The 13,698-nt window shown below is 46.9% G+C and overlaps 1 protein-coding gene across 1 annotated transcript in view; it reads left to right on the forward strand.

The window, feature by feature from the left end:
• ABCA4 (ATP binding cassette subfamily A member 4) overlaps positions 1–13,698 on the forward strand; it is a 133,515-nt gene that overhangs the window by 73,741 nt on the left and 46,076 nt on the right. The window contains exons 19-26 of the mRNA XM_040627018.1: positions 174–239; positions 2,944–3,033; positions 4,778–4,952; positions 7,165–7,296; positions 8,230–8,369; positions 8,797–8,934; positions 9,927–10,120; positions 11,190–11,274. Coding sequence (XP_040482952.1) covers positions 174–239; positions 2,944–3,033; positions 4,778–4,952; positions 7,165–7,296; positions 8,230–8,369; positions 8,797–8,934; positions 9,927–10,120; positions 11,190–11,274 — 1,020 coding nt within the window. The remainder of the gene's footprint in view (positions 1–173; positions 240–2,943; positions 3,034–4,777; positions 4,953–7,164; positions 7,297–8,229; positions 8,370–8,796; positions 8,935–9,926; positions 10,121–11,189; positions 11,275–13,698) is intronic.

Here is a 13,698-nt window from a genome sequence, read left to right on the forward strand (position 1 = left end):
AAACCAAAACACGTTAGAAGGACTAGTCTTTGTGGTAGCCCATGGATAGCTGTGTAATGCTTATGAACTATGAATATCTGTAGCTATGGTTTGAGGTGCAGATAAATTCTCGACTTTGTAGAGCTGTGGTAGGTCTATCAAGGCTTTTCCCCTTATTTCTCTGTCATTTCTAGGGGACTATGGAACCCCACTTCCTTGGTACTTCCTTCTACAAGAGTCCTATTGGCTTGGTGGTGAAGGTGAGTTATTTAAATTTTTTTTAATTAAAAATACCCCCCCCCAAAAAAAAAAACCCTTCGTGTTTGAAACTAGCTCCTTTGGCTATGTCCTGCATATGTGTGGGCTGTGGAGGGGGCTCCTTATGTCAAGTGTGTGGTTCCTGATTAGTCAGCTACCTCCTGGGCTCTGCCACTGTGGCGCAGCGTCATAGCCTCTGGGAACACACCTTCTGTGAGTCACTGGGCCAGGGTGAATGGCTGAGCACTGACAAACCCTCGTACCCCATACAACTGGTGCCCGAAGGATGAAATTGGCCTCGTGAAAGAAGGCCAAACCACTCTGGGGAGCAAATGACTTTCGCAATTCCTTGATTTAAAGCAGAGATCCACAGAATCATGAAGTCTTTGCACTGGTCTTCTGCCTCCTCTCCTGCTTTTTTAATCCTTTCCAAAATATAAATTAATTCATTCTCCTAAGGTGAAGGCCCATCCAGAGGCTGGGGCAGAGCTATGACCTTCAAGGCAAACACTCCTAGACTCTCCTAAAATTCATCTTACTTTGTGATTGGGGAAGAGGGCCAAGGGGCATTTGCCCAGATTGCATCTTAGATAAAATTTACCTTTACTAGTAAACAGGACAGGAGGCCCAGGGAGAGTTCTAGAAATTCTATAGACTCTATTGTGAGGTATGAAAAGGCAAGAAATTCCTGACCTGGGAGCTGGGGACTTCATTGGAGCTGGGAGTTTCTAGAAGCAAAGGAAATACTTTCCAATCTGTTTGTTCCTCACCTACCTGCCCTTTACTTTGTATTTCTGGACCTGGGCAGGATTTATCCTTTAAGCACTAAGATAGAGGTTTGTTTTCTCTAGGGCGTTAGCCTAGGGCCTTTAAAAGGCTTGGGCAGTTTTTTTCTTTTGTTTTGTTTTTATGGTTCAAACAAATAGCACTTCGACAGCTCAGTATTTTTCCATTATGTTGGTTTGTCTGTCTTGTCTATGAACTTTTAAATTTCAACTACGATAAGGTTATAATCCATTATAAATGGGAATTTCCGACACAGGAGTATGTTCTTGGAATATTTCTAATTTCAATGAATATCAGGACTTGTGTGCATTTTTTTCCCTCTATAATCTCAGCAGATAAACTGCCCCTCGAAAAAAAATTCTTAAGACAAATGTGCTCTTTCAAAAATGAATCATATATTTTTGCTAACAGAAGCCAAATATTTTTCACCTGCCTCACAGGCTAGACTGAAATAGATTCCTAAATCTTTCTAAAATCAGAAAAGAGGGGCGCCTGGGTGGCTCAGCCAGTTAAGTATCCAACTCTTGGTTTCAGCTCAGGTTGTGATCTCAAGGGTCCTGAGATGGAACCCTGCGTCAGGCTCCACTGAGCATGGAGCCTGCTTAAGATTCTTTCTCTGCCTCCCCGCCCTCGCCCCACACTTGCATGAACGTGTGCGCTCTCTCTCTAAAAAAATAAATAAAATCAGAAAAGAACTGAATTTCCCCACCTAACCCCCTCTTCTCACAGATGAAGAAATGGTGCCCAAGAGGACCAATGTCTTGCCCATGTTCCTGCTGATCTCTTGGGACAAAAATCTGGAACTGGGAAACACATTTCCTGGCAAGGAACTCATCCCATGACTGAACTATGTAGAAGAATATTTCCCCCTGCTATTTTGCTGCACGTTAGTGCAGTAGGAGAGCTAGTAAAGTGATCCAAGGCATTGTGGGCAGTAGAACTGAAAATCGTTCAGGTGGCAGAAATAGAAGTGCTGGAGGTGACAGGTCCCTGACCACGAGGCCCGCTCCTTGCTGTTCCACCTTCAGCCCGCAGATCTACAGAGGGCAGCCAGGAGTGATGGAGGCTCTGGTTGGCTGCTGCATTAAAAACTCCCCCTATCCACATCTGTGCTCTGGAGGCCAGAACTTTTAGATGCATGGCGACAGCAGTTTCCTCCTGCCCCTGCTTTCCTCTCTTGCTGGCTCGCGCCTCTGCTTCTCTTCCCCTTCCAGGATGTCCGGATGTCCTTTTAAACCAAATGCCAAATTTACAGGAAAAAAAAAATTGCCTCTATGTGTGTGTGTGTATGCATGTTTGATGTGTGTGAGAGAGTGTGTGTGTGTGTGTCAGTGTGAGATTGTGTGTGTGTGTTTACACCACACTTCACAATTTATATAAGCCTGTACATCAACCAGGCTCAACTCTGGTGTTAGCCCCGAAATCTATAATTTAAGCTGGCTATCCGTCATACCACCTTGAGTGAGTTTTCTCAAGGTTCTCCATGTCTTTGATATGTTTTTGGTTGGAGCAAGAAGTACTGTTGGTGAGGTAAAGAAAATTAATCTATTGCAAACTCAATCCTGATTTTGTGAATAGTTTTTAAAATTATAATTTCTGACATTGTGGGCCCTTGCTGGTGTGTTAAGAGGATGAGGTGAAATGCCTATCATTAAACTCCGTCTGGGTTCAGCAAAGGTTGACAAGCCAGCCAGCCAGGAGCCACTGGCGGCCATTTGCAGGACTTTACAGCCCACAGGTCAGTGGGCGGCAGAACCATGCTCAGGGCTGGTCCCCGGGAATGCTGACTTGGCCTTTTGAGGGAACTGTGTTTTCTACCTGTGGTAGGGAACTCTTCCACCCCTGCCTTCTCCCCTCTTTTCCTGCCTTTACTGATTGTTAGCTCTCACGAGGAGTAACCTTGGCTTCTGGTTGGTGCAGGGTGTTCAACCAGAGAAGAACGGGCCCTGGAAAAGACAGAGCCCATAACAGAGGAAATGGAGGATCCCGAACACCCAGAAGGAATAAATGGTAAAACAAACAAACAAACAACAACAACAAAAACCCCACACACATCAGTGAACACAGAGCAGAAGCAAGGAGAAGGGCAGAGTACTGTAAAAGGATGGAGCAAAGCACTTCATGACTGGGGTGGAGTGGACCCCAGGAAACTGACTCTGTTGACAGGGGCTAAACCTGATAGCTTCTCAAGGGCCAAGCTGCACGTGTGTGGAATGAATGGTCCAGCCAGACATTAACGCATATTTCCTGGAGAAAGCAAATCCCGAGTATGTGGTGTGTTTGTGCCCTTGTTAGGCAAGTCCCGAGTGAGTTGCACAAATGTGCTGACTTCCGAGGATTTAGCAAGAACAATAACTTGGGTCACTGAGACTTAAAGCGGATATGAGCTATAAGGAAAGACAAAAATAAGTGCTTCTGTGCACAGGAGGAAGGAGTCTAGTGGAGCTGACCACACTTCATTCGTGGTTTACAAATCTACAAGCCCATTCATTCAAACCATCAAAAGCCTTTCCTGACTGTGGAAGTTACCTAATAATTCCTGAACTAATGGATTAGGTTTGCAAGTGTTCCCTTGGCTTTGCCTTCCTTACCTTCTCTCTTAGAGCAGTTCCATACTTCTCCCCATGTTCTCTCCTTCCCATTCACTTCTCTGTGAATGCTAAAATACTCTTGCTATCCCCACCTTGGGTTCAGAGTTCCACCCTCTGGACTTTGCCTGCAACTGTGTGGGAGGGTCCGGCCTCCAGACCTCTGGCCCAACCCAGGTGCCATTTCGCAAAGCTGAGCTCAGTGGCCTCTGGCCCCTCAGAGAACTGGTTTGCAGTCAACACACAGTGCCTCTGGGATGGCCCTCCTCCCAGAGTGGAATTCTAAGAGCAAAATCAGAGGGCTGGGGCCTGGTCCCATCTTAGTTACAGGAGAGACCAGAAGGCACACATAGGAGAAGGATGTTTTTTTGCAGGGGAATCAATGCTCAGAACTAGGATGTTAACAAAGTAAGTGGTGTTGTACAGGGTGAACTCAAGCAGAGGGGGACTGGAGGTTGGGAGAAGTGGACAGAATGGTCATGAGAGTCTGTACTAGGAAGGGCATGGATGAGTGGAGAGGTGGAGTTTGAGGGGCAGTGATGAAGAAGAGTGGACTGTCCTAACCAGTAACTGAGAAACTCTCAAGTTCTGAGAAGCAAGAAGTCCGCAAAGTTAACACAAAGGCTTGAACCAAGGTGGCCAGGAGAAGGGCAGTTACAGGAGTGGACGTGGGAGTGTCTGAGGGAAAATTGTGTTTTGGGAGTATGATAAGGAGCCCGAGCTGGTACCAGAAGCCTGTGAGGAAATGCACCACAGACTGTGGGAAAGGACAGCTTCAGGCTAACTCTCCATATATACAGTGAGTGCACCTGGGTTCGAATTCCAGCTCTGCTCTTCATGAGCTGTGTGACCTTGATTGTATAGTTGATGTCTCTGTGCCTTAGGTTTCCCCATCTATAAAAATGGTCATAATAACATCTATCCCCAGGAGCTGTTATAAGGGTAAAATGAGGTAATCCATATAAAGCACTTAGACAATGCCTGGCATTATAGTAACTGCTCAATAAAGGTTAGGTACTATTATTACCATGATTATTTTGTAGTCATCCTTATGAAGGTCACAGCAAAAGCCATGCGGGCAAAAGACAGTGGTCTGAAGATCGAGCCTTGGGGAATGTGTATATTAAAGCATTATACTTACATCATGTTCATTTTTTTCCTCCAAGACTCCTTCTTTGAACGTGAACTTCCAGGCTTGGTTCCTGGGGTATGTGTGAAAAATCTGGTGAAGATTTTTGAGCCCTACGGCAGACCAGCCGTGGACCGTCTTAGCATTACCTTCTACGAGAACCAGATCACCGCGTTCCTTGGTCACAATGGAGCGGGGAAAACCACCACCTTGTGAGTTTTCAGGCAGAGCCTGATTACTCTTCTATCCTGTCATTCTCTGGCTCTGTTCTGCCCCATTAGCTGCAGTCTGCTCTTTCCCATTGAGTATTAGTAACAAAATTGTAATATGTATTTGTGTCCCAAGAATATGTAAAGCACACTGCAGTATTCAGAGCTCATTCATGTATGTTGTTTTATTTGATCCTCATAAGAAGTGAGAGAGGGACGTGAAGGAAGTTTACTGCCCCCTTTGTGTGCTGGGGAAGTGGACATCTAGAGAGTCGAAGTGACTTTCTGGGGTCGCCAGTTTGTAATGGTTCAGTGAGGGCAAAAGCCAGGTCTTTTCAGTTGTCTGGTTTCTGGCACTGTGAGCCTGTCTGCCCAGCCCCAACCTCTCCAGTGTTACTGCCATCAGTGATGGTGCTAAAGTCATGGCCATCACCATCACATGCCCTTGGTCCATAGAGTACTACTTATTTTCAAAGAGGATTCCTTTACCTACCTGTTTTGGAGAAAGTAAAAAGGGTGTGCTTCCTAGAGAGGCCTGTGAGGTAACCACCCGGAGACTGAAGATAAAGTTCAGGGAAGATGCAAGCTCTGCATAGAAAGGTCAGGAAACTCCCCCTTGCTTTCGAAGGGACCAGAGCTCCATCTGCTGAGAAGGAGAACAGGGCTATTTAAGGTTTCTCAAGGAGCGTCAGAAGCAGCCCTCTCAGGGGTCTGGGAAGCCTTGTGATACATGGTCTTCAAGTCCTTTGACCTCTTACAGAGCGCCAGGAAGGAACAGCAGTATACACCCTACATTGGAATGTTCTCTGAGGGAGGTTCAGTGTCAATGGAATGTGGGGCTGGTGCCATTATATTTGGTTCTGTTTCCCTCTAGTGGTTGATCAACAGAGATTTCAGCTTCTAAGTACAAGTTCAGATAACCTGAGATTGTATCTAAACTCAGGCACAGAGCTGGCTGGGCCAGATAGCTCTAAATCCAACTGATGGCTCACCTTGTTAACTAACACGGTCAGAGAACCCGGAGCACCACCCAAGACCTCAGGGCTTCTCGAGGCAAACACATTACTTCATCAGCTGCTGAAATGCAACTTCCCCTGGGGGTTGAAACACAGTTTAATAAAAATAGTAATCATACTTTTGAGTTTTACTTTATGCTGGCACAGTTTTAAGTGCTTTACAAGTATAAACTCATTTAATCCTCACAACACACCCATGAAGTGGGTGTCATTATTTCTCATTTTACCAAAAAAAGGCCAACATGGATATCGAGCTTTTTGTTTTGAATCCAAAAATGATGTTGGTGGTAATTCCTCTGCCTGACTTCAGTCACTTAATCAACAAATACACATTGAATGTCTGAGCTCTCATTAAGACCCTCCCCTATGGGGATGCCTGGGTGGTTCAGTTGGTTAAGCGTCTGCCTTTGGCCCCGGTCTTGATCCCAGGGTCCTGGGATTGAGCCCCACATCGGGCTCCCTCCTCAGCGAGGAGTGTGTTTCTCCCTCTCCCTCTGACCCTCCTCCCCACTTGTGCTCTCTCTCTCTCTTTCTGTCTCAAATAAATAGATAAAATCTTTAAAAAAAATCCTCCTCTATGCTTTGTAATAATGATATCAGGTACAGTATTGACCTATGCACTGGACACCTTTAATCAAGCCCCTACAGCACCAGCAGTGGTGATGACTGAGCTGGGGAGGGATGTTGTGTAGTGAATGTTCTGCAGCTGCGACCCCTGAGGATCCATCAGTGCCTGCCCAGGGTCCTAGGAGCTAAGTAGAAGCAGAGAAAGCAGATCTGGTCATCCGCAATAGGGGCTGGATGTACACACTGCTTCTAAGGCCTATACAGGAAATTGTTGGTCCCCACAGCTAATAATGGTTTGGGTTCAATTTGAGAGCCAAGGCAGGAGTCACTGTGAGAGTCCTCACCAACCCCAGAGTGGGACGCTGCTGAAGGTCATCTTTTCTTTTCTTTTTTTTTTTTTTTAAAGATTTTATTTATTTATTTGACAGAGATAGAGACAGCCAGCGAGAGAGGGAACACAAGCAGGGGGAGTGGGAGAGGAAGAAGCAGGCTCATAGCAGAGGAGCCTGATGTGGGGCTCGATCCCGGAACTCCAGGATCACGCCCTGAGCCGAAGGCAGACGCTTTAACCGCTGTGCCACCCAGGCGCCCCGAAGGTCATCTTTTCTGCCACTGACTCCTGCATTTGGCAGGTCCATCCTGACGGGTCTGTTGCCACCAACATCAGGGACTGTGCTCATCGGGGGAAAGGACATTGAAACCAGCCTGGATGCAGTCCGGCAGAGTCTTGGCATGTGTCCACAGCACAACATCCTGTTCCACCAGTAAGTAGAACAGGAACTGAGACCCTCTCCATGCTTTATTCCTACCCAGCTCCCCCCCTCCCCCAACACATGTTCTCTAGAGCTGAGCTCAAGGGTGCCAGTTCTGGCAGCAGGAGGCAGTATTCTTGTTTGGGTTCCCCATGTTCAAGGTCATTGGTTCTGCTTGCTATGAGAGGTATCCTTCAGAAAGTCAGATTATGCCTCTGGCACTGGGAGCTGAGGTGTGCCCCCTCAGAAGAGTAAAGCCCCCTGCTCTCTGACAGGGTGGCCCATCCTGGGGCCCCTCACTCAGCCTTGAAATGCTCCCTTTTGGGGACCAAGAAAGGAGACCATTGTTCCTTTTTCTCTCTTAAACCAGGCACTAAAAACTGACTTTTCAGGAGGCTTTTCAAGTTGCTTTTTTCCCCAAACTTTTATTTGTTATTTAAATATAGTAATTAAAGAATGGAAGGGATGAAATACAGATAAAAAGAAGAAAATAGAAGTCAGCTGTAATTTCACCATGCAGAGAAAACCACGGTTCACACCTTGGTATATGATTTTTCAAAACTTTCTCCTATGCATGCATAGATATATTATTTTACATTATAAAGGAGAGTAAAACTCTGCATACAATTTTATAATCTGCCATTTTTAATGCAAGTGTGTTTTTTTCACTCAAGATATCATGAACATCTTTTCATGTCATTACATATTCTTCAATAAAATATTTTTTATGTTTATATACTGTGCCATTGTATACACGTACCGTCCCCTCTTACTAGATATTTAACAGGATCTGGGTTTTGTTTTGTTTTTTTTGTATTATAAACAGCACCACAGTGAACATCTTCATTGCTAATACTTTGGCTCATACTTAATTATTCCTATAAGGTGAATCATTAGATGTGGAATTGCTGAACCTATTGCCTCTCTCACTACCCTGTCCCCTAGCCTCACAGTGGCTGAACACATCCTGTTCTACGCCCAGCTGAAAGGGAAGTCTTGGGAGGAGGCCCAGCTGGAGATGGAAGCCATGTTGGAGGACACAGGCCTCCACCACAAGAGGAACGAGGAAGCTCAGGACCTATCAGGTGCTTGGTATTGGAAAAAGACAGGGCTACAGATGGCAAATCTGTTGTCTTCTAGAACACTGGCAGAAGGGGAGGCTTCTGTAAAGTTACTCTGTGCACCTAAGAGCAACCCACCTCTGGATCATTCCCCACATGGAACCCTATCTTGTAGCAGCCTGGGCTGTATTTGTTCTGACGTTTGTGTTTGAACTCAAACGTGAAAACAGCCTTCAAATGGTGTGACCTGTTTCTGCGTTTCTGCATTTCTTGCCTTTTCTGCATTTAAAGAGGCCTGTACACCACTAGGGTTTGAACACTGTGTAAACATCTAAGGCGGCAGCATCAAGCTGCTGCCGGACGTAAGGCACAGTCCCCCTTATGCCGCCAGCCCTTTCTCCTCCAGTCCTCCACAGCCCTCGTGACCCTGTTGCCTTGTACCGACCTCTAGGTGGCATGCAGAGGAAGCTGTCTGTAGCCATTGCCTTTGTGGGAGGTGCCAAGGTTGTCATTCTGGATGAGCCCACCTCCGGGGTGGACCCCTACTCGAGACGCTCAATTTGGGACTTGCTCCTGAAGTATCGCTCAGGTAATGGCCGCTGCTCGGTGCCCTGTGCTCTCACCGAGGCTTTATCTGGGGCCCCCACTCTCACATGTGGTGCTTTGGAACTGAGCGTACTTAACAGCCATAACTATAACTACGCTCTGATGGGGTGTAAGCAGTGACTTGAGTGAATCCCACTTCCAGTGGAAGCGACCTGAAATTTTTACACAACTAAAGACAGGAAGTCACTGTTGGAGCAGCCTACTTCCCCAAATATTCTAAAAGGTTCTCTCAACCTGTAGCCCCTCTGTCTGGAACAAGGCATGCAGCTCTAGGTGAAATTCCTCTTTGACTCAGAAGACCCAGGTCACATGCAGACATCCCAGGAAACTCCACAGCTGTCAGATGACCACTCAGGACCAGGTGTGAGGGTGACATGCATGTGTCTGGTGCTCCAGAGTACGACTGCAGATAGCAGGGTCTCAAAATGGGACATGCTTTCCCCTATCGCAACACCTTCTAACCAGAGGGTGCAGATCCAGGAGGATGGCAGGCAGAGCTCAGAGTGCCCGTGAACATGATCACGTGGCTCAATCCCACAGTCAGTTTGCCATCTTGGAATCCTCATTACCGTTTTCTTTTAATGACATCTCCCACTGGTTTCAAAGTATGTGTGTGTTCTTTGCAGAGATTATAAGAGCAGTGCTTAATGATCCAGAGAATATATATATGGAATGCAATAGATGTCGACTAACTTTAATAAATATGATCCCTACACAGTGATTTCTTGGAAGTAGGTCCAATGCCAGATGAAGAGATACTGTAGGTGACTGTGCTTTACAGCATGCAGGATGCTATAAAATGTTAGCTTTTGTCAGGATTAGTCTAGTATTCTGGACTTTGCTGCAGAATACTTGTTTTTATTGATCCACTTCCAGTTTTTATGCCCATGTCCCAGGGAGATTGTTTGTTCTACATCCTCTCCCCTCAGCCCTGCCTGGGCCTGTCCGGTGATCCCCCGACCTCTGCTTTTGCAGGCAGAACCATCATCATGTCCACTCACCACATGGACGAGGCCGACCTCCTCGGGGACCGCATCGCCATCATCTCCCAGGGAAGGCTCTACTGCTCGGGCACCCCGCTCTTCCTGAAGAACTGCTTTGGCACGGGCTTCTACTTAACCTTGGTGCGCAAGATGAAAAACATCCAGAGCCAAAGAGCGGGCTGTGAGGTATGTGTGTGCCCAGGGAAAGAGTCCGTGTTCATTCAGCAGAAATGCACGGTATGGAACTGCCATGCCCGGCATCTCTCCCCAGTCAGATCCTAGAGGCCGGCATCAGCCGCTTTGCTTCTGAAACTCTTGGCAGATTTTGATAAATGGATGCTCCGAACCCTCCTGCAGAGATGCATTACCCCAAATGAAACAAGCTGAGATTATGGTACTCCAGGACCCTACACACATGTGGCATGCAGCCATGCAGAAGTGTCTCAGGCTGCAAGGCGGCATGGGAAGGAGAGTGGCTTTTGAAGCTTCCTATGTTTCATTCCAACATTTATGTTCCCTAACTGAACCCAAAGTCCACTGGGAAATGAAAGACAAGGAAAGGTGTTCTTGGGAACTATAACCGGAAAATGATAAAGCCAGACGATACCCATTAGCAGAGACCCCCTCAGCATTGTCAGGAGACCAGGTTCGGGTCTGGGTAGCAAGGTGAAGGACTGTGTCATCCCCGGCAAATTCCTTACTTGCTCGTCAGTGTTGGTTTCTTTGCACACAGAAAACGAAACTGATCAGCTCTGCTTCTGCTTGGCAGGGATGCGGAGGCGATAAGTGAGAGAAAGCCTTATGAATGTCCTCTGGCCTCCTCGAGAATAGGCTCTGCTCCTGTTTGAGTGGTCAGGCTGGTTACTTTGTAGCATGACCTAGGCCTCTGGCTGCCGCAGTGTAAGGGGCTGCCTCCAGGTTTTCCTGCCCTGGGCGGGCTTCCACAGGCCAGCATGCATCCAAGGGACAGAGGAGCAGCACGTCTTGCCCAGGCCAACCTACAGCTGTCATGTGATAATGACAAACCAAGGGTGTCCTTTGAGGTCCTGTTAGTCTCTATGCCTGATTCATACACTCTCTGCGATAAATTCAAATAACCACACCCTCAGAATGCTCACATGAAGTAATATATTAAAATGGGGGGCAAAATCTGTCGATCACTTTTGGCGGCAAGAATCAAATGAGGCACAGTGGGGACAGCAGTCTGCATCAGGGAGATGCTGTCGTTCAAGTGACTGACACCCATCTGTTGTAGGGGACCTGCAGCTGTGCATCTGAGGGTTTCTCCAGCAGGTGTCCAGCCCACGTAGATGAGATAACTCCGGAACAAGTCTTGGACGGTACGCACTGGGGCAGGCTTGTCTGGCGATCTTGTCTGGCGATCATCTCTCGATATGGTTGGGTGTGTCTTGTTGTCAAATGTTTTAATGGGAGAAAAGAACACTCTGTGTATTTCTCAAGCCCATGGCCATGTAATTGCTCATCTTTCTCTTTCACCTTTCTCCTCCATTCTCAGAGACTTTAAAAGCCCTGGACCTAAGGGCCTCTTCCCTTAATTGAGGAATCCAGTCTTTGTTCACTCTTCGTTGGTGGCCCATGTTAAACCTCCCTTCCTGGGTCCTTCTGCCCTGCTCCAGGCAGCATTACTTAAGCATCTGGAGAAGGGCTACTGTAGGTGCCAGGTGAGACCCTCGAGTGAAGCCATGGTGATATACAGCTCTCAGAGTGAACACTCTGAGACTCCAGAGAGTCACACTGCATCAAATGGATGCCATGTCACACAACCTTGTTACACTCCTGACTTTCCCCTCAGTGTCCCAACTTCCTAGCATTTCTCCCTTGAGTTAGGGTGCATTAAACCTCATCAGGGGCACCCCCACCTCCAGGGAGATGCAGAAGAGAGGCTCTCACTGTAAGCACTCATCCCACAGGAACTGACTTCAGGGGTCCAGAGTGCTTGCCGACAACTCTTGCTGTCCTCCATGAAGGCCCACTTCCATCCAGTGTCTGGGGTGTCTTTGCAAATTGAATACCACACACCCCATATCCCTAAGAGGGAACAAAATGAAACCTGTGTACTGACCCAGGTTGATGACAGGGGAAAACTATCTGCTTAGCAAATTAAAAACAAAGTTTTCTATTTTGCACAAAATTTTTTTTTCTAAATCTGGGGAATTTGCTGACTAAAATCTGGTGAAACAGGAAAACTAGGCACTATTTATATACTGTGCTTGAAATTTGAGGGAAAATGCCCAGGTCTGCATCACGTTTGCTCTCTCTCCCATTCTTTGCACGGACAGAACCCGTGGCACACAGGAACACATCCTTTCAGGGTGACAGCTCTCTGTCTTTTCCCTAGCCTGCCTTGCCGTGGGTCTTTCCCTGCTTGCTGGAGTTTCCTCCCAGGAGAAATCTTGGTCAAGACATTGATGTTTTCTTTTTTAAAGATTTTATTTATTTATTTGAGAGAGAGAGAGCGTGAGTGAGAGAGCAGAAGCAGGGGGAGCAGCAGAGGGAGAGGGAGAAGACACTCCACTGAGCAGGGAGTCCAATGTGGGACTCGATCCCAGGATCCCCGGATCATGATCCAAGCTGAAGGCAGCTAATTAACTGACTAAGCCACACAGGCGCCCCAAGACACTGATGGTTTTTAAAAACCAATATAGTGATACACCAAAATCAAGTTGGAAACAGGGCCTGCTGGCTGGAGCAATTTTTTAAAAATATTCCTGTATTTCTAAACAAATGTTTATTTATTTATTTTTTACTCCAAGAGGGATGCCATGAACCGTAGGAAGCATAGTAAGTCGTTATGCCCCAAATAAAAGATCATTCTGCTCCCCAGTTAGCTCCTCGGAAGGCTTTCCCCTCATACACAATTGCGCATCACACACACACACACACACACACACACACACACACAGACCTCTCTGCCAGACACGGTGAGCCTGTGCCCTCCAGGACTCCCCCTAGAAGGCTGACACACATGACTAAGACACAATTCCTGGGAATCCAGCAGCTTTGGGCTCGATTTCCTTCCTCAGAGAACAATGCACATGACCCCTGGAGAGCTGTTTAGGGCAAAGCTGCTTCCTCACACAAGGAACCCTCCAGCCCTTGTGTGAAGTCATCCCAGAGCTAAAGACAATAGAGTCCACTTTGTGAATCCGACATAAAGCAAGCCTTCTAGTCCAGCTAGACAGAAGGACATGGATTGAAAGCCATGAAATCCTACCCCCTCCCCACAGGTCATGTTTAAAACAAAGAAAGCAGAGAGCCCACCGGGTGGCCCTAACTGAGAGGGCTGCTTGCAGAAATGCTCGAGACCTGGGTTCTGAGTCCCTAGAATCCCTCTCCCTTTGACCTGCTTTTTAAGATAATAGGGAACCGTCTCTTCACATACATGCTTTAACATTTTTTAATTAGATTTTAAATTTCAAAGTAATACATGCTTATGCATAAAATTCAATTCTGACTGTATGAGGGTGTTGGGTAAATACTTGTTACTGGACACTTCCTCACGCCCCATGTTGTACACCCCACACTCCATCCCCCCCACCCCAGTCTTACCCACAGCTTCTGGATCCCCTTCAGCATTTCCTGAGATCAGGGTGTTAAGATTGGTTAGTTTGTTTGTTGGAGGAGGCAGGTGCAGTCCCAAGGGAAATGGCACATTTCTTCGAAGAATTAGACCAGACATCGGTGTGTGATTTAGGAAGGGGAGTTCTTCTCCAGCTTGGGCACCAGTCCCAGGTACGCATATT

Source organism: Ursus maritimus, unplaced genomic scaffold (genome assembly GCF_017311325.1).
Source record: "Ursus maritimus isolate PB19 unplaced genomic scaffold, ASM1731132v1 scaffold_12, whole genome shotgun sequence".
Classification (NCBI taxonomy): Eukaryota; Metazoa; Chordata; class Mammalia; order Carnivora; family Ursidae; genus Ursus; species Ursus maritimus.